The sequence below is a fragment of the Vombatus ursinus genome, unplaced genomic scaffold (genome assembly GCF_900497805.2).
Source record: "Vombatus ursinus unplaced genomic scaffold, bare-nosed wombat genome assembly UNPS02014802.1, whole genome shotgun sequence".
Lineage (NCBI taxonomy): Eukaryota > Metazoa > Chordata > Mammalia > Diprotodontia > Vombatidae > Vombatus > Vombatus ursinus.
This window is the reverse complement of record NW_020954580.1, coordinates 24,976,850-24,995,247: the sequence shown is the minus strand read 5'-3', so window position 1 is coordinate 24,995,247 and position 18,398 is coordinate 24,976,850. Positions and strand designations below refer to the sequence as shown.

Below are 18,398 nucleotides of genomic sequence, written 5' to 3'. Positions count from 1 at the left end.
GCATAGTGGACAGAGTACTGGGCCTGGAATCAGGAAAACCCTAGTTCAAATCCAGCCTCTGACATTTAGCTGTGTGATCCTGGGCAAGTCACTTAACCTCTGTATGATTCAGTTTCCTCATCTATAAAATGGGGATAATAATAGCATCTACCTCCCAGGGTTGTTATAAGGGTCAAATGAGATAGTAATTGCAATGTGCTTAGCACAGTCCCCAGCATACAGTAGGTGCTATATAAATGTTAGCTATTATTATTATATTATTTGTTGACCAGATACTGAACTCATTGCCACGCCTGAATGATCAGCCCATGATTCTTTTTCTTGGAAAATCAGCAGATGTGTGTTTCTTGGACTATAACTCTATATTACAGACATGTTCTCACCTCTATTCCTGGCACTGCTGTCTGAGTCGTGCCTTTTTTCTCATGCTGCCCTCTAGCCCTGCCCAGGGGCAAGGACAGGTGGGCCGGATCAATTTAACTTTTCCTTCCCCAGGCCATGGATGATCTGTTGGCTGCCGCAGAGCCATAGGGACAACAGGCCCAGAAGACAGACTGCAATGAGAGTGGGGCCAGACCTTTCGGGCAAATGTGACTCTCTCCTTTTTTTTTTTTTTTTTTTGGTGAGGCAATCGGGGTTAAGTGACTTGCCCAGGGTCACACAGCTAGTAAGTGCCAAGTGTCTGAGGCCCGATTTGAACTCAGGTCCTCCTGACTCCAAGGCCAGAGCTCTATCTACTGCGTCACCTAAATGCCCCAAAATGTGACTCTATTAAGATTGGCTTCCAACTCAAAGGAAAGAAACCAGTGCTTCAGGGAGAGGCTGGAAGCTTGCCCCTTAGAATCTCAGTCAATGCTCCTGAAAAATTCCTGGCCTGGAATTTCAGTGACCTTACTCAAGGTCACTCAAGTGGTCACAGAGAGGCCCTGTGATTTTAAGGGCAGTGATCTTACTGATATTTCATCTCTTACTTATATACCTCATATAGCTATATTATAGCTGTATAATATATAATATAATATATTATTCTGTATTAGGTTATGTTATGTCATGTTATACTATATCATAGTATATATATAGTATACTATACTTGTACTCTAGTGAGCTATATACATGACCACTTTAATTCATTCTGAATTTTATAGATCTAGTGGAGTGAGTCACTTGGAGAAGCGGTAGTCAACCCATGTTGCAAAAGCACATGTTCCTAATCATAGGGTACTAGGAGATGGGAAATGTGGTCAAGTAATGGGAGTTCCCAGATCCTAGCCTCTTGGAGAGGGAAGGGGGATTTCTGAACAACACTACTAACTGGTGATTTGCTTCTCCAGCAAACCCATGCTTGAGGGTTTGGGCATCTGCTTTTCTAATAAGGTAGCTCTTTCTTCCCATAGAGAGGAGAGGATCTTAGAACGTGACCTTCTAGAGAGAAGAAGAGGAATTACTGGCAAGTGCCACTTGTTGGAGGACAGAGGGTCACAAATGTGACCCCTGGAGCTGATGACTTACCACATAATATCAGGGAGTGGAAACATGAACGTGGCCCTTTCCTGTTTCTTTCTTTTTTTTTTCTTTTTTTTTCTTTTCTTTTCTTTTCTTTTCTTTTCTTTTCTTTTCTTTTCTTTTCTTTTCTTTTCTTTTTTTGAGGCAATCAGGGTTAAGTGATTTGCCCAGTGGTCACACAGCTAGTTAGTGTCTGAGGTTGAATTTGAACTCAGGTCCTCCTGACTCCAGGGCTGGTGCTTTATCCACTGTGCCACCTAGCTACCCTCCTTTGCTATTTCTTTTAACAATTTAAATTAATTTACACGGAGGGAGCATGTGGTAGCAGATGGAAAGTTGGCCTCAGATTAAAAAAGATCTGGGTTCATGTACTGATTGTGTGACTCTGGGCAAGGCCCTTAATCACTTGGTGACCCAGGTAAGTCTCTGAGACTATAAATTGCAGAATAGATGCCCATCTGCATTGGTAGAAGGAGTCTCTCACTATATCTCTTGAATCTTATTAAATCAATGGTCTGGTTTAAAAAAAAAGTTTTATTGATGTTTCTTTAAAAAGAAAATCATTGCTGACGATTCCAAATGATTCTCCTTGGCCTCTGTTACTCTAGCAAAACCCTCCCTTGTAACAAAGGTCAGTTAAGCAAAATGGGTCAACACATGAGTCATGTGTGCTGTTGTTCAGTCATTTTTTCAATTATGTCTAACTCTTTGTTACCTCATTTGGGGTTTTCTTGGCATAAATACTGGAGTAGTTTGCCATTTCCTTCTCCAGCTCACTTTACAGATGAGGAAACTGAGGCAAACAGGGTTATGTGACTTGGCTGGGTTCACACAGCCAGTAAGTGTCTGAGGTTGGATTTGAATTCAGAGTCCAAGCCCAGCTCTCTATCCATTGCACCACCTGGCTGCCCTATGTGGACATATACTTCATTCCACTTCTATAATTTGCTACTTAGCTATTGAGAGGAGGAGGCATGCCAATTATGGTGTTGATCAGAGTTTCTATGTCTTTCAACGTTTTTTCTTACATTGTGGTCATTGTGTGTATTTTCTCCTGGTTCTGTATACTTCACTCTGAATCAGTTCATATGAGTCTTCTGAATTTGCCTGAATTCTTCATTTCATTGTTTCTTACAACACAATAATATTCCATTACACTTGTATACCACAAATTGTTTAGCTCTTCTGCAGGCAGAGAGCACTCATTTTGTTTTAATCTTTATCATAAAAAAAATGTTGCTACAAATATTTTGATGTACATGGGACCTTTCTCGCTTTGAGGAAAAGAGTTATAGGACCTCTCTGTCTCTCCCTTGTAGGGCTGGATAAGGAAGTAAGTGAATCATTGCGATTCTTTAGGAGTCAGGCTTCCTAGCCTCCTCCATCTGGGGCACTTTGCAAATGGTCAGACCACTACTACATTTATAAAGAATTCCTCCAGCTCTCTGGACTATTTATACTCTCTGATTTTGAACTGAGCATTCATGGAAAGATAGACTAAAAAATAACTGGAAACTAAATAATCTAATCCTAAAAAATGATTGGGTTAAACAACAAACCATAGAAACAATCAATAACTTCATTCAAGAGAATGACAATGATGAGACAACATACCAAAACTTATGGGATGCAGCGAAAGTAGTTCTCCGGGGAAGTTTTATATCTTTAGAAGAACTGAGCATTACATTTTTTGCTTCAATACATGCAATGTCCTAGTCTTGGGGGAGTCAAGGGACCCCTTGACCTTGAACAAGGGAGGTAGTGCCCACAGATGAAATCACAGGATTTTTCAAGTACAGCAGAAGGGAAGGAGTACCCTATAAAATTTGAAATTGCCAAGAGAAAGTGGAAGTGACATTTAGTAAAACTGAATTCTTATCATTCGGGATTCTAGGTCTGAAGGCAATGGTTCTTAACCTTGTTTGTGCCATGGACCTTTTTGGCAGTCTGGTGGAATCTATGGACCCCTTCTCAGAATAATATTTTTCAGTGACTAAAACAAAATTCATTGAATTACAAAGGAAATCATTTATATTGAAATATAGTGATCAAAATGTTTAAAAAAACAAACAAACAACAAATCAAGTTCACAGAGCCCTGGTTAAAAATCCTGTCCTGAGGTACTTTAGAATCATTTTTAGATGACCTGGTAATGTTTTATCATTAGGATAGATTGTAAAGAGCTGTTTTAATCTCTGGTCATCTTCATTAGGTCTTAGAAACCTAACAGCCATGATTTGGTCAAAGGCTTAGGCTAGGGAAATTTTAAAATTGTGATGGGGAACTGCTGCCCTCCCCCTCCTTCTCTCTTGTCCCAGTTTCCCCTTCCCCACAAAGGTGCATGAACCACAAGGGGGGTGTTTAGGAACTGCATGATGGTACCTTTAATGGGAGTGTGGATTTCTGTAATGCTCTGCTTTGTTTCTTCTCTTGAGGAGGCAGAACAATATATGATGGGTCATAGACACAGAGGTCACTGCATCATTTTCAACAACTTTCAATTTCTGACCATGGGCTTCAGGGAAGGAAGTTGTAAAGATGCAGGTAAGGAATCTGGGTGGTGTTGATCGAATGGAAGCCAATGGATTTCAAAAAGGGGTTTTTTTTGTTTGTTTAATTTCAACAATTCCATTCAATATACAGGTCTGCTATGTGCCAGGCACTGTGATAAAAAAGGGATACAGAATTTTAAAAAATCAAAACCATCCTTGTTCTCAAGGAAATTACCTTTTACGTTCCACATTTTCTTTCTGGGGTTAAGTGACTTGCCCAAGGTCACACAGCTAGTAGGAGTCAAGTGTCAGAGGTTGGATTTGAACTCAGGTCCTCCTGACTCCAGGGCCAGTGCTCCATCCACCTTGCCACTTAGCTACCCCTGTATTTTATAATAATGACTGGTCCTTATACGTTACTTTAAAGTTCTCACCTACATCACCTCATTTGGGCCTCACCACAACTTTCATGAGACAGGAACTGTGATGCCTATTTTACAGAGCTGGAAATTGAGGCTTGATAAATTTAAGGTGGCTTCCCCATGGTCACGACTCATTAAGTAGCAGAGGTAAGATTGGAACCCTGCTCTTCTGACTCTAAGTCTGACACTTTATCAGCACAATGCCATGATGCCTCCCAGAGGTTTTCAGTTAAATGTGACTTTGAGAAAGTCACTGAATCCTCCGGGCTTCTTTTATAGCTCTAATCTATGAAATGTTAGTGTGACAGTATAAAGGAGAGGGGCAGCTAGGCTGTGCAATAGATTGACTTCGGGCCTGGAGTCAGGAAGACCTGAGTTCAAATCCAGCCTCAGACACGTAGTAGCTGTGTGACCCTGGGCGAGTCATTTAACCTTCGATTTGCCTCAGTTCCTCATCTGTAAAATGGGGACACATTGGAGAAGGAAATGGCAAACCACTCCAGTATCTTTGCCAAGAAAACCCCATAGAAAAAGTCCATGGGGTCACAGAGTTGGACGCAACTGGACAACACAATAAAGGCTAGGAAATTGGGTTTTTTTTCGCTTAATGAGATATTGCTTGTATGTCACATGTGACAGAATGTTGAGGCATATAGGAAGCATGTGTATAAGTACACTTGGACTAAGATTTCCATAACAACAGGGAATTCCCACTATCAACAGAGATCACCATATCCCTCTATGTCTGTGTAAGTCCTTGACAATCGCTTCAGTGGCCTAGTAGCACATAGCTAGGAAGGGCCAGATCTCCCTAACTCTCAGGACTCTGAGGCAGTTAGTGGTGGTGAAGTGGATAGAATGCTGGGTCTGGAGTCAGGAAGACCCGAGTTCAAATTGAGCCTCAGATACTTACAATCTATGGAACCTCAAGCAAATCACTTAACCTCTGTTTGCCTCAGCTTCCTCTCCTGTGAAATGGGGCTAATAATAACAGCACCTGTCTCCCAGGGTTGATATGAGGATTGGATGAGATCATATTTGTAAAGTACTCAACATAGTGCTTGGTGCAAAGTAGCCACTCTATACATTATCATTAGCATCTACATCTTCCTAACTCTAAGCCCAGTGTTCTACCCATCCCCTTGGGTGGGAGTAGGGATTCTATCAGTGCATATAAAGAGTGAAAATTCATGTTTCAGGGGGATTCATTCTGGAATTTTGCTAAAAATCTTTTAACAGGTGAACTGAGGAGTGTTTTCGAGTGGCTTGGATTCACAGTGACGATTCATGACAATACGACAAAAGATGAAATGGAAAGGATTCTGACCCAGTGTAGAACCAACCCAGAGCACAAAGACAGCGACTGCTTTGTGTGCTGTGTCCTTACCCATGGGGAGTCTGGTTCTGTTTTCTCCTCGGATGAAAAGAGCATAGCCATTTATGACCTCACATCCTACTTCATGGCCCACCGATGCCCAGGCCTGATGGACAAGCCCAAGCTCTTTTTCCTCCAAGCCTGTCAAGGCATGGATATGCAAGAAAGTGTGCCTCTTGAAGCAGATGCTAGAAACGCCAACATCTCACCTCCTGCCCCCAAGAAAATCCCTCAGAGGTGCATCCCGAAGGAAGCAGATTTCCTCCTTGGGTTGGCCACAGTTGATGGTTGTTGTGCCATTCGAAATAAAATAAAAGGTTCCTGGTATATTCAAGCCCTCTGCCATCAGCTGAAACGCTTGGTCCCAAGGTACTCTCCCTGGGCTGCTTGATGATGTTAGTTGTTATTCTGGGTTGAGAATAATGGGTAACCTAGAGATGATGGGTAATGAATAAGCACCCATAAGATTAATAATCAAATCATCATTGCCATTGCTACTGGAAAGGCTGCGACAATCTATTGCCCTGTGGCTCTAGGTGAAACTCTCACTCTAGAGGCAGGTAGGAGGCACAGTTGATACAGTCCCAGACCTAAGTTCAAATCCTGCCTCAGGCACTTAATGCCCATGGTGACCCTGGACAAGCCACTCAATCTCTTCCTGCCTCAGTTTATTATCTGTAAAATGAAGATAATAATAGCATCTAATTCTATAGGATTGTTGTGAGGATAACATAAAATGATATTTTGTCAAGCTCTTTGCAAACCTTAAAGGACTATATAAATATGTTATTATTGTTATTACTCATAATCCCTGTGACCAGCTAGCTGAGGGATTTTTATCAGGGGTTTTGTGGATGGGGAAAAATTATATCTTAATTTTCCCTAACCTCTAATTGAAATTTAGCTTTTCCTTCAATTATGAACGTAGGCAACGAAACATTTTTGTGAGAAGGCGTCCATAGGTTTAACCAGATTGCCAAAGGGATCCATGATGCAAAAAAGGTCATGGCCCCCTGGCTTAGACCAAACAGCTCTTTTGCTGGCCACGACTGCTTAATGTGTGTTCTATTCCCATTATAGAATGGAAGATTCTTGTGGGCAGTGACTATTTTATGTTATCTTTGTACCTCTGGCACCCAGCACAGTGCCTGGCAACGTAGTAGGCAATTAATTAATGCTTATTGTTTGAATGATTGATAGAAAGTTTATAGAGCGTACAACTTTCACCTAGAATGATACATGAAAATATTCATTCATGTCTGTGACCAGGAACAGAATAATAAACAACCTTTGCTAAAGAAGTATCCCTGTAGAAAGCTAAATTTGAGTTATGCAACAATAGAGATATCTGTGGCAATACAAAGAACTTTGGATGAAACGGAATTGGGAGACCAGGAGTCTGTTCTTGTCAAGTTCTATGGTCTTGATCAAGTCACAATCTCTGGGTGTCTCACTTTCCAAATCTATAAAATGGGGATAATCCTATCCACAGTATCATACTCTAAGAATATGATTTCTGTCAGACTACTCTACTGAAACTGTGCTTTCAGAGGTTGCCAATAGCCTTGTAATAGCCAGATCCAATCATTTTTTTCACCACTTAGACCTTCTTTCTTGATTTCTCTGTAATACGCGCCACTGTTGACTATCTCCTCCTTCTTAATAATCACTCCTGCCTTGGATTCCCTAACACACTCTACATGCTCCTGGTTTTCCTACCTATCTGACTAATCTTTCTCTAAATTTATCATGGCTCCTCTTTCTGCCGCTCCCTCCCCCATATAAGTATTTTCAAGGCTCTCACCTTGGTGCCTCTCTCTATCCATTCTCTTCCTTGGATAGCTCGTCCATTTGCAAGGTTTTAACTATCTGCCTCTATTCAGATGATTCTCTCATCTGTATCTGTAGTCCTGATGATGTATTCTTGCTTGAGTTCCAAATTACAATTCCTACTAGATCCTTAGATATAACACATCTAAAATTGCCAATCCTCCTCATTTCCTTGGCTAAATCAACTCCTTTCCCTAATTTCTCTATTAATTAACTTATTAGTTAATTAATTAACTCTATTAATGGCTCCACTATCCTTCCAGTTACCCACATATGGTTTCAAAACCTTATGCCCCAGGCAAACTCACAGTTCCTCAACCATATCCCATGCTTTCCCACTCATATGTCTTTGATTATCCTCTTTCTCCTGTATGGAATTCTCTACCCCCAACCCCCATCAATTTACCCAAACCATATCCTTCCTTCACCTCCTTCAGGAAACCTTTCCTTCTTCTTCTTCCTCTGCCCCCTTATTACTACTTTTCTTCTCAATTCCCATAGCACTCTTTTTTTGCACTTTTTTTTTTTTTTTTTTTTTTAGTGAGGCAGTTGGGGTTAAGTGACCTGCCCAGGGACACACAGCTAGTAAGTGTCAAGTTTTTTGCACTTTTCTTATCGAACTTAACTCCATCTGTGTGGCATTATAGTGATCCAAGACTACTGGATCCGGAGTCAGGAAGACCTGAGTTCAAATCCAGCCTCAGACACTCACTAGCTTTGTCCCTGGGCAAGTCACTTAACCTCTGTCTATCTCAGTTCCTCATCTGTAAAATGAGGATAATCATAGCATCTACCTCCCAGGGTCATTGTGAGGATCAAATGTGATAGTATTTGTAAAACACATAGCCCAGTGCCTGGCACAAAAGCTATAAGGAGTGTGATGATAATAATGTCCTATTTACCCCCACTAAATATACTCCTTGAGGGCAAGGATGATATCAGAGTCACTCTTGTATCCCCTGGGGGCTTAGTGTTGTGCCTCTCCCATAGGTGCTCAGTGCATTTGTTTTTGTTTTTTTTGTTTGTTTGTTTTTGTAAGGCAACTGGGGTTAAGTGACTTGCCCAAGGTCACACAGCTAGTACGTGTCAAGTGTTTTGGACTGAGGCTGGATTTGAACTCAGGTCCTTCTGACTTCAGAGCCGATGCTCTATCCACTGCTCCACCTAGCTGCCCCCATGCTCAGTGCATTTGTCAGATGAATTAATGGATAATGTAAGTTAAAATTATGTGTGAGGCATTATTATGAGGTGGCATAGTGTAGTGGTTAGAGAGCTGACTTCAGAGTGAGAAAGAACTGAGTTTCAAGCTCTGTCCCTGACACCTACTAGCCATGTAACCCTGGCCAAATTGCTTAGCCTCAGTCTACCTGCTGCCTGTCTTCATAGTCCAGGAAGCTTTCTCATGGAACAAAAACAAGCGGTGGGCCAGATGGTGGTCAACCTCTGCTCTAGACAACTTTGCAGTACTCTTTACTTTTTTTTTTTAAAGGCAATTGGGGTTAAGTGACTTGCCCAGGGTCACATAACTAGTAAGTGTTATTTGAACTCAAGTCCTCCTGACTTCAGGGCTGGTACTCTATCCCCTGCGCCACCTAGATGCCCCTTGTAATACTTTTTAAGGTGCTGACTGTATTGGTAGAGGGATTTCTTCACTAGGTACTCCATATATTTCTGAAATCACAGGTCTGGCTTAAAAATAAAATCCCTACCCATTTCCACCTCCACCTCCCCCAAAAGAAAACTTAATACAATAATGATTCATGTGGTTTCGGGTGCCCACATTCTCATTGAAGTTATAAGTCTCGTGTATTAATAATTTTTTGCCCCAGACTTGTGGCCCCATTGGTGTTTGCTGGCAGATTGCTGTTGTTGAGGAGGAAAGAAATTCCCTCTCTCAATATAGATCTCTCTCCTGGTGCAGAATACAATCTTGCAGTCTTTGGAGAATTGCCTGGTGCAGGGGGAGGTTACATCATTTACTCAGGTTGAGTCATAGGTGGGACTGGAATCCAGCTCTTTCTGGTTCTAAGACACAGCATTCTATCTCCTATATCGTGTCATCTTTCGTGTCACTAATAGATGATATTTATATATTCTTTAAGGTTTGCAAAGCACTTTACATAGATTATCTAACTTGAGCCTCATGACAGCTCTGTGATTGGGACACTATGGGCATCTCCATTTTATAGATAGGAGAATAACCTCAGTGAAGTGACTTCCCCAGGCTTACATAGTAAGTGTCCCAGTCAAGATTGGAACCCAGGTCTCTCCAGACTCAAGATTCATTATTCTTTCTATTATAACACAATGCTTTTCCTTTGGAAAACCTCACATGTGCTCTCTGCCTTCTCGCTAATGCTTTTTCCTCCTCTTTCCGGCTACAGACAAGAAGACATCTTAACCATCCTAACAGTAGTCAATGATGAGGTGAGCCAACAGGCTGATGTGGAAGGAAAAATGAAACAGATGCCCCAGCCTGCTTTTACTCTACGGAAAAGAGTTATATTCCCGGTGCCACTTGATGCCCCTCCACCGTCAAAAGAGAATTGTTTAACTTTAGAATGATATAATGTCAAACAAGGAAGTAACTCAGAGTTCATCTAGAGAGGTCCAACCAATGAGGAATCTTCTTTACAGTATGATGACAGATGGTCACTGCACCTCTACTTTAAGTAATTATCAGAGCCTCATTAATTTGTGATGCATCTTATTCTCTTTTTGGATAGTTTTCATTGGCAGGAAGTTCTGTCTTGTAGTGAGCTGAAAAGCTTGCCTCTCTATATCCACCACCCGGTAGCATTAGTTCATTTCTCTGGAGTGGCATGACATATATCTAATCCATCTTCCATAAGCGTATGAGAACTTTTCAAATACTTGAGGATAAGTCTTCTCTTTTTCAGTTCTACTAACTGAGAAACCTGTGACGTTTAGTCGCTCGCTTGGCGGAAACAGAGCCTCGTGTTATCAAAATCCTCTGAATGGTTGGATACATTGCTGGGGGAAATGCAAATAATTCTGTTTGAATTCTGTTTATGTTTGAGTAATAGTATTATAAATATAATAGAGCACTAGCCTTGGAGTTAACTGAGACCTAGATTCCAACACAACTTCTGACACTACCTATGTGGCTACAGGCTAGCCACTTAACCCTTGCAAACCTCAGTCACCACATCTGTAAAATGGGGATAATATCACCTGCTTTACTGAAAGGACCAAATGAGACAGAGAGGCACTTAACATGTACTGCCATAAAGAACTCCCAGGTAAGAACATTCACTCCACCAATGTGGACCAACACCTTCTCTGTAACTTTTTGGAGTTGGCTCAGGTCCTGGAAAGATTAAGTGACTTGCTCGGGTAAACGGTTAGAAAGATGCTAAGGGGCATACAGTTTGGTATGTGTCAGGGAAAGAAATTTAACCCCAACCTTTCTGACTCTGAAGCTGGCTCTCTAACCACTATTCAACATTGGGTCTTGTAAAATATAGAACTTAGAACAATTAATAAATGGCAGTTACTTTTATTATATTAAGCTTATATGAAAGTCTGGCTGTTTCTGAGTTCTATGTTACTGAGATTGGAGTAAAAGCACTTGGCTGAGGAATGCTCCTCAGCTGGTAACTGCTAGACTTCTGAGAATTCTGGCTTTTAACTGGAAAAGGTAAAAGGAAGTGCTTCCTAAAACTTAGTATAACCCAAAATAGAAAAGATCGCTTCACAAAGTAGTGAGTTTCCAGTTCCCCCAAAGTGTCCTAGTAAGCAGTAACAGCATTCACTCTGACTCATCCGGAAACAGTTCTAATCTGCTTCTTCCTCACTGCTCGTCTCTGGACAGCTAGTTCCTCCCCAGAAAAAGGAGCAGCCTACGATTCTGACCTTTGACATCGTCAGGTGATTTCCAGGAGTGCATAATTAATATTCACTTTAACAAAAAAAGAAAAAAAAATTGAGAGTTAGACTTTTTAAATTTGGCAGGAGAATAAGAAATGAGGACTTTCATGAAAACAGAGAAGCACAGAATCTGATTTCAAGGTGAATTGAGCAGAACTAGGAAAACAACGTACAAAGTGACTGCAACAATGTAGTTGGAAAGAATAATAACAAAACTATGGAAAATGCAGTCTGTAAAATTATAATGGCACCAAAGAAAAGATATCAGAGGTCACCTCTCTTCTCTAATGGGCCAGGCCTGACTCAGGACAGTCCTCTGGTAATTTAGGTTTGATATTGGAATGAAATGAAGAACTCTTAGGTCATAAAAAGAGGTTTACTTAAAGGATACTCAACAAGGAGACAGCTTATGGATCTACTTGTTTACCAACTCTTTTATCTCCTTATGTTTAAATCTCAGGGACTGTTTCAATACTTTTTAAGGAAAAGCTAGTCTAACTTGCACTAGGTGAGGTCCTAAGAGAAGTAAGCCTAACCGCTATGACCTGGAAACCGTTAGATAATATTGCTCCTACCATACCCTACTTCTTTGCAGAGGTGGGAGACAATGGGTGGAATATTGTAACTGTCACCATTTTCAACATGGTTAGTTTTTCTAAAAAAAATTTTCCTCTTTTTTATATTTTGTTACAATGGATGATTCTCTGGGAAAGGTAGGACAGGAGGAAATATTGGGAAATGTAGGTGGTATAAAAATCAAAATTATCGGTACAATTTTTAAAAAACATTTAGTTGGAGTAGGGAAATGGTAGATAGAGAGCTGGTCTCAAAGATGGGAAAACCTGGGATTCAGTTCCCTGTCTCTGCTACATACTGGCTTAGATAAGTCTCTTGCCCTCTCAGGGCCCTAGGCAACAACTATCTAAGATTAAAATTTTCAGAAAAGGGGCCACTCTGCAGTGGGAGAGGAAGTCCCTCACTGGGAGTTCCCTATACTGATAAAATCACAGTTTGGTCCAAAAACAAAACAATACCCCCCCCCCCACAAAAAAAACAATCCAAAGCTTTGGTAGAACTTAATAACATGTAACTTGGAACTCTGTAATGATTTTACATGAGTTTATTTTAGTTAATCATCCCTAGAAATATAGTCATCTTGGAATTGTTTTCTTCAGGGACCCTAGCGGTTTCTGCATCCACATTTATTCCTTTCAGACTGTCATGGGAGCAGGCAGAAGCTCAATGTCCTGACTATTATGGAAATGTTTTGCATGAATACACATATATAACCTATATGAAATCAATAAGGGGAGGTGGGGAGGGAGGAAGAGAGAGAATTTGGAATTCAACATTTTAAAAATGAAAGTTAAAAATAGTTTTTACACATAACTGGGGAAAAATAAAATACTAAATTAAAATAGAGGCAGCTAGATGGCTCAATAGATAGAGCACCATGCCTAGAGTCAGGAAGATCTGAGTTCAAATTCAGACTCAGACACTTATTAGTTGTGTGACTCTGGACAAGTCACTTAACCCTGATTGCCTCCAATATATAAAAACAAACACACAAACAAACAAGCAGACAGAAGAAGCTCAGTGTCCTCGTTTACCATATACAATGATACCAGCTTATAGGATTTAAAAATGGAAAGGACCTGAAAACTCATCTGGTCCAGCCTCTTCATTTTATGGATGGGGCAACTGAGGCCCAAGAAAGTAAACTTAGTTATTGAGTAGTCCAGCCAGGATTTGAAACCAGAGCCATTTATGTCAAAACTAGTACATGCTTGACACTGTACCTGGCACTTAGAAAGCACTTTGTAAATGCTTGTTGACTTGACTTTGTATTCGTATGTATATGTATATATGTATGTGCACTTACAAACACACACATACGATTAAACACAAAGAGAAGAGAACATCTGGTCACAGCTGGGAGTATGCCATTTGTATGATTCAGGACACTTCATATGCTGATTTTTTTACATATTCTCAGCTTTTGACAGACAATTAAGGGGCATGGACAGGACCCCAATATTCTCGCATCTGCCCAGCAATTCTAGTACCCTCCTAGCCTGTCTAAGTCAGACTCTTTTACAGACTTATTTGGCTGCTATTACTTGAGGATGACACTTCCTTGAGATCATTCTTTTGTGCCTATCTGCTTCTGTAGCCCGGGGAATCCTGGGGACCAAGTTCAGGGTTTGTTTTTGCTGGGTTCACCTTCACCATGAATTCGAACCTATGTAGTGGTGAAGTCTTTGCCCAAAGTGACAGATACACAGGTTTACCTCATTTTATGCCGTAGAGGTGCTCATGAGAAATTATGTGTTAGTCAGATCTTAGCATTGGGACAGAACCTAACAACAGTCCTAATGAACTAATGATCAGGGAATCAGAGTCTTTGAGCTAGATATACCCTCTAGTTCAGTGGTTCTTAATCTGTAGTCCGTGAATGTTTTTTTTTTAAATATTTTGAGAAATATTTCAATATAATTGGTTTCCTTTGTCATCCTATGTAGATTCTTCTATGCATTTAAAAATGTAGTTCTGAGAAAGGCTCTGTGGGCTTCACCAGACAACTGAAGGAGGCCATGACGCAAAAAAGTTAAAGACCCTTGATCAGAGCTAACCTTGACAAATAGTCCTTCACTATGAAATTTTTCTTAATCCCATCAGTTAAAACTACTCTCTCTTTTTTCAGAATTTTTAGAGTACTTTGTTCCAATTACTTGCCACTTTGTATTTATATGTGTACATATTATGTCTGTCCAAGTAGAATTTAAGGTCTTGGTCATTTAAAAAAAATCTTTGAATCTCCATGACCTTGTAGAGAAGAAAATGTTCGATCACCATTTTTTATTGTTGTGGTGATCCTTTAGTAATTTTGTTAGAGTTTAATAGCCTTAAATGTTAGTCTTCTTCAAAACCAATCACTTTAGTTTCATCCTTTTGTGAGATTTGGCTGTCCACAGGGCAGTTCTGCTCTCCATGCAATCAGAGATCTAGAGGTGGAAGAAATCTCAGAAACTATTTAATCCAACCCCCTCATTTTAAAGATGAGAAAACAGACCCAAAAAGGTTAGATGACTTGTCTTGGTCTCTCCCTTCCCATCCTCCTCAACAAACCATGAATGCTACTTCCTTTCTTTTCTTTGAAGCTTGAAACCGTGAAGCTATCAGACAACATTGATTCTAAGTAATTAACATTCTTCCAGGATGGTCTACTATTTTTTTCCTCTACTGCTCTACTAAAGATAAGTGCTAATGTATGGATCAATAATAAAATGAAAACTAAGTGCTATTATAAATGTACAATGGAAGAAATCTGGTGGTGAATAAGGCATGGTTTTGTATTTGAAAACTTTTTGTAAATGTGTATTTTTAAATATAGGATTTTCTGTTTAAAAAAAAGTCTGTGTGTACTGTGAAATGCTCTTCTCAATCAGCCAATGAAACTAGCAATATTCTTTAAGAAATACTGGTTTGAACACTAATACATTGTGGTGAAGTTGTGAACTGATCCAACCATTTTGGAGAGCAATTTGAAACTATGCCCAAAAGACTATAAAATTGTACATACCCTTTGACCCAGCAGTAGCACTTCTAGGTCTGTATCCCAAACAGATCATAAAAATGGGAAAAGGACCCATATGTACAAAAATATTCATAGCAGCTCTTTTTGTGATGGCAAAGAATTGGAAATTGAAGGGATGCCCATCAATTGGGGAATGGCTGAATAAGCTGTGGTATATGAATATAATGGAATACTATTGTGCTATAAAAAATGATGAGCAGGCGGACTTCAAAAAAACTTGGAAAGACTTACATGAACTGATGCTGAGTGAAATGAGCAGAACCAAGAGAACCTTGTACATAGTAACAGCCACATTGTGCGATGACTGACTTTGATAGACTTGGCTCTTCACAGCAATGCAAGAATCTAAGACAAGTCCAAAAGACTCACAGTGGAAATTGCTATCCACACCCAGAGAAAGAAATATGGAGTCTGAATGCAGATGGAAGAATATTATTTGCTCTCAAAAAAAAAATAATAGATTAGTAGTGATTTGTAGTATGGGATGGGGCTGGGGAAAGGAAAGGAATAAACATATTTAGATAATGCCTACTATATGCCAAGTATTGTGCTAAAGTATTTTGTTTGCTTGTTTGTTATAAATACCTTATTTTATCCTCACAACAACCCTGGGAAGTAGGTGCTGTTATCTCCATTTTATAATTATGGAAACTGGGACAAACAGACTTAAGTGACTTGCCCAGGGTCACATAGCTAGTAAGTGTCTGAAGCCAGATTTGAACTCAAGTCTTCCTGACTCCAAGTCCAGAGCTATATCCATTGTACCACCAAATGCCTCTATTTGATTAGAGTCATTTTTTTTTACAGGTATTTGGAAGGTTTTGGGGGAGAACTCAAGAAAGTCACTGCTTTCACTCCGCCATCTTGGCTCTGCCCCCAAATGCCTCTATTTGAACAGTGATGCAAAATTTTTAAATAAAATGTTGACTAAAAAAAAAAAAGGAAAAAAGAAAAGAAATACTGGTATAGAGAGGCAGCCTTTACTTGATAGAGACCCAGCCTCAGAATCAGGGTGAACTGGGTTCAGATCCCACTTTTGCCAGCTACTGTCTGTGTGGCCCTGGGCAAATCACTTAACTCCCAGTGCCCCAGGCAACTTTCTAGAACTATAAATAGGAGGGATTATCAATCTGCATTGGTAGAGGGGGTGAGCTCCCTACTCTAATGACATCTCAAGTGTGGGAGAAAGGAAAGAAAGAAGGAAGGAATTAAAAAAGAAAGGTAGGAAGAGAAAAAGGAAGAAAATTTCAGAAAGGAAAGGAAGGAAGAAAAAAGAAGGGAAGGAAGAGAGAAAGAGGAAGGAAGAAAAAATGGAAAATAGAAAGAATGGAAGGAGAAAGGAAAGAAGGAAAGAATGTTATGATTATAAAAGGAAAACCATAAAAATGAAAGAAATGATTTAATAAATTAGGAGGAATCAACTGGTCATGAAATAAATGAAATTTTATGTTTTCCAACCTTTGAGTACCTCCTCTTATGATTCTTCTTTTTTCTCATTCGTGTATTTATTCCACAAGCAAAAATAAATTATACCTTAAAGTTACAGTATTTAACAAGAGTAAAGGAGAAGCACCAACAGGGATCTAACTGTACAACAGTCCAGTCCAATTAAGAGCTGTTCTGTTCCCATGGTGGAATAAATACAGAATCTTCATCTCTGGAATATTTAAAGAGGTCAGAGACAGGCATATAACCCTTTTGAAATTATATGACAAAGTTATGGGTATACAAATAGTTAACAGAAAATAATTTGTATTAACACCAAGTTGCAAGATGGAAAAATTCCCCAAATTAACAGCTAATTAAATTCCCAGTGAAATTTGCGATGTCAGAAAGAACAGATTTTTGGCACCAGGAAGTTAAAGGATTTCCTGTCACTGGTGCAGCTTCAATGAATCCTCTCTTAGCCAGCACATCTGGTTACAGAAAAGCTTCCCTCACTTGCAGTCATTATCTCGGGGCCTCTGATAGGCACAACCAGAAATCCCTGGTGAACTCATCACAGTGATGAGCTGGCCTGCCAACCTCTGGAGAAATAAAGGAGCCCAAACTAGAAGGGCATCATTACCTTTGCTTAAATAATAGCTAACTCTTCAACATGTTCTGATAATCTACTTATTCTCAGAAACAAACCAACCAAAACATTTCCTTATCGATAAGTCTTCTAATTCTGTCTGAACAACAACATAAACTTACACAGGTGAGGAAAATTCACCGGCAATTAGGAAAATAGAAAATTCCAAGAGTTTTATGCCAAAACTCTTGTTAATAAATCAATCAGTCTTATGTATCCCATCTTATTTATTTCTGGGTTGTGAAGCCATGGAGAGAGCAATCAAGCAGTAGATGGTCCCTCCCAGTGTCAAAGCCATGGTGGTCCGAGAGAGCATTTGGTCAGGCAGACCGTGTTTCAAGTGGACAGGTAAACCATCAGATTTCTGAAAAAATTTCTGCAGCTCTGGAACTTTGTTTTTCCCAGCATAATCATATGGAGCTGTTTCTGAAGCAAATTTCGTTGGTGTGGCAAACATAAGAGGTGATGCTTCTGAGGATGTCACAGGCTTTAAAACCTGTGGGCTGTAAGCAGCCGAAGCCCAGGATCCAGTCAGCTTCTGAGTGAAACCGCTGAACTTGTAGTACATGGTGTCCTTCAAACCGACCTCCTGAAGCCAGTATCCCCGCAGCCACCAAGCCATGGAAAGCAATTCTTTTCTTTTTTATGTAACGAGATCAGTGTCATTTGATTGTTCTTTTTGTTGACATTGTTGAAATCATTGTGTATTTTTTTTTGTTCAATTCACTTTGCATTAGTTCTTACAAGTTTCCTAGTTTTCTCTTAATTCTTCATATTCATTTTTTTAACAGCATGATAATATTCTATAGTATTCATACAGAACAATTGATTTGGCCATTCCCTGATGGATGGATATCCACTTTGTTTCCAGTTCCTTGCTACCATAAAATGAGTCCTGTGAAGATTTAGGTACATGTGGCATCTTTCTTTCTGTCTTTAATTTCCTTGACTACTTTGTTATAGCCTAACTAGCTAGGTGGCTAGGGTGGCTAAAGTGCTAGACTTGAGTCAGGAAAACCTCTGTCTGAAACACTTAGTAGCTGAGTAACCCTGGGCAAGTCACTGTCTGCCTCAATTCTTCATGTAAAATGGAGATATTGTAGTCCCTTCCTCACAGGGTTACTATGAGGATCAACATGTCAAGTGCTTTATAAACCATAAAGTGCTATATAAATGCTACCTTCTATTATTATTATTAGAGACAAAGTATTAT

The 18,398-nt window shown here is 39.8% G+C and overlaps 1 protein-coding gene and 1 pseudogene across 7 annotated transcripts in view; one reads left to right on the top strand and one right to left on the bottom strand.

The window, feature by feature from the left end:
• Nucleotides 1-11,159, top strand: part of CASP10 (caspase 10) — a 37,393-nt gene extending 26,234 nt beyond the window's left edge. For 6 of the 7 annotated variants that reach the window (XM_027873683.1, XM_027873680.1, XM_027873684.1 and 3 more), the window contains 3 exons: nucleotides 3,939-4,047; nucleotides 5,657-6,161; nucleotides 10,007-11,159. In XM_027873683.1, coding sequence (XP_027729484.1) covers nucleotides 3,939-4,047; nucleotides 5,657-6,161; nucleotides 10,007-10,187 — 795 coding nt within the window. In that variant the 3' untranslated portion in view covers nucleotides 10,188-11,159. The remainder of the gene's footprint in view (nucleotides 1-3,938; nucleotides 4,048-5,656; nucleotides 6,162-10,006) is intronic. The other variant, XM_027873685.1, reaches the window with a different exon arrangement.
• Nucleotides 11,160-16,438: 5,279 nt separating this feature from the next.
• LOC114051441 lies at nucleotides 16,439-17,881 on the bottom strand (annotated as a pseudogene).
• Between the last annotated feature and the right edge of the window lie 517 nt (nucleotides 17,882-18,398).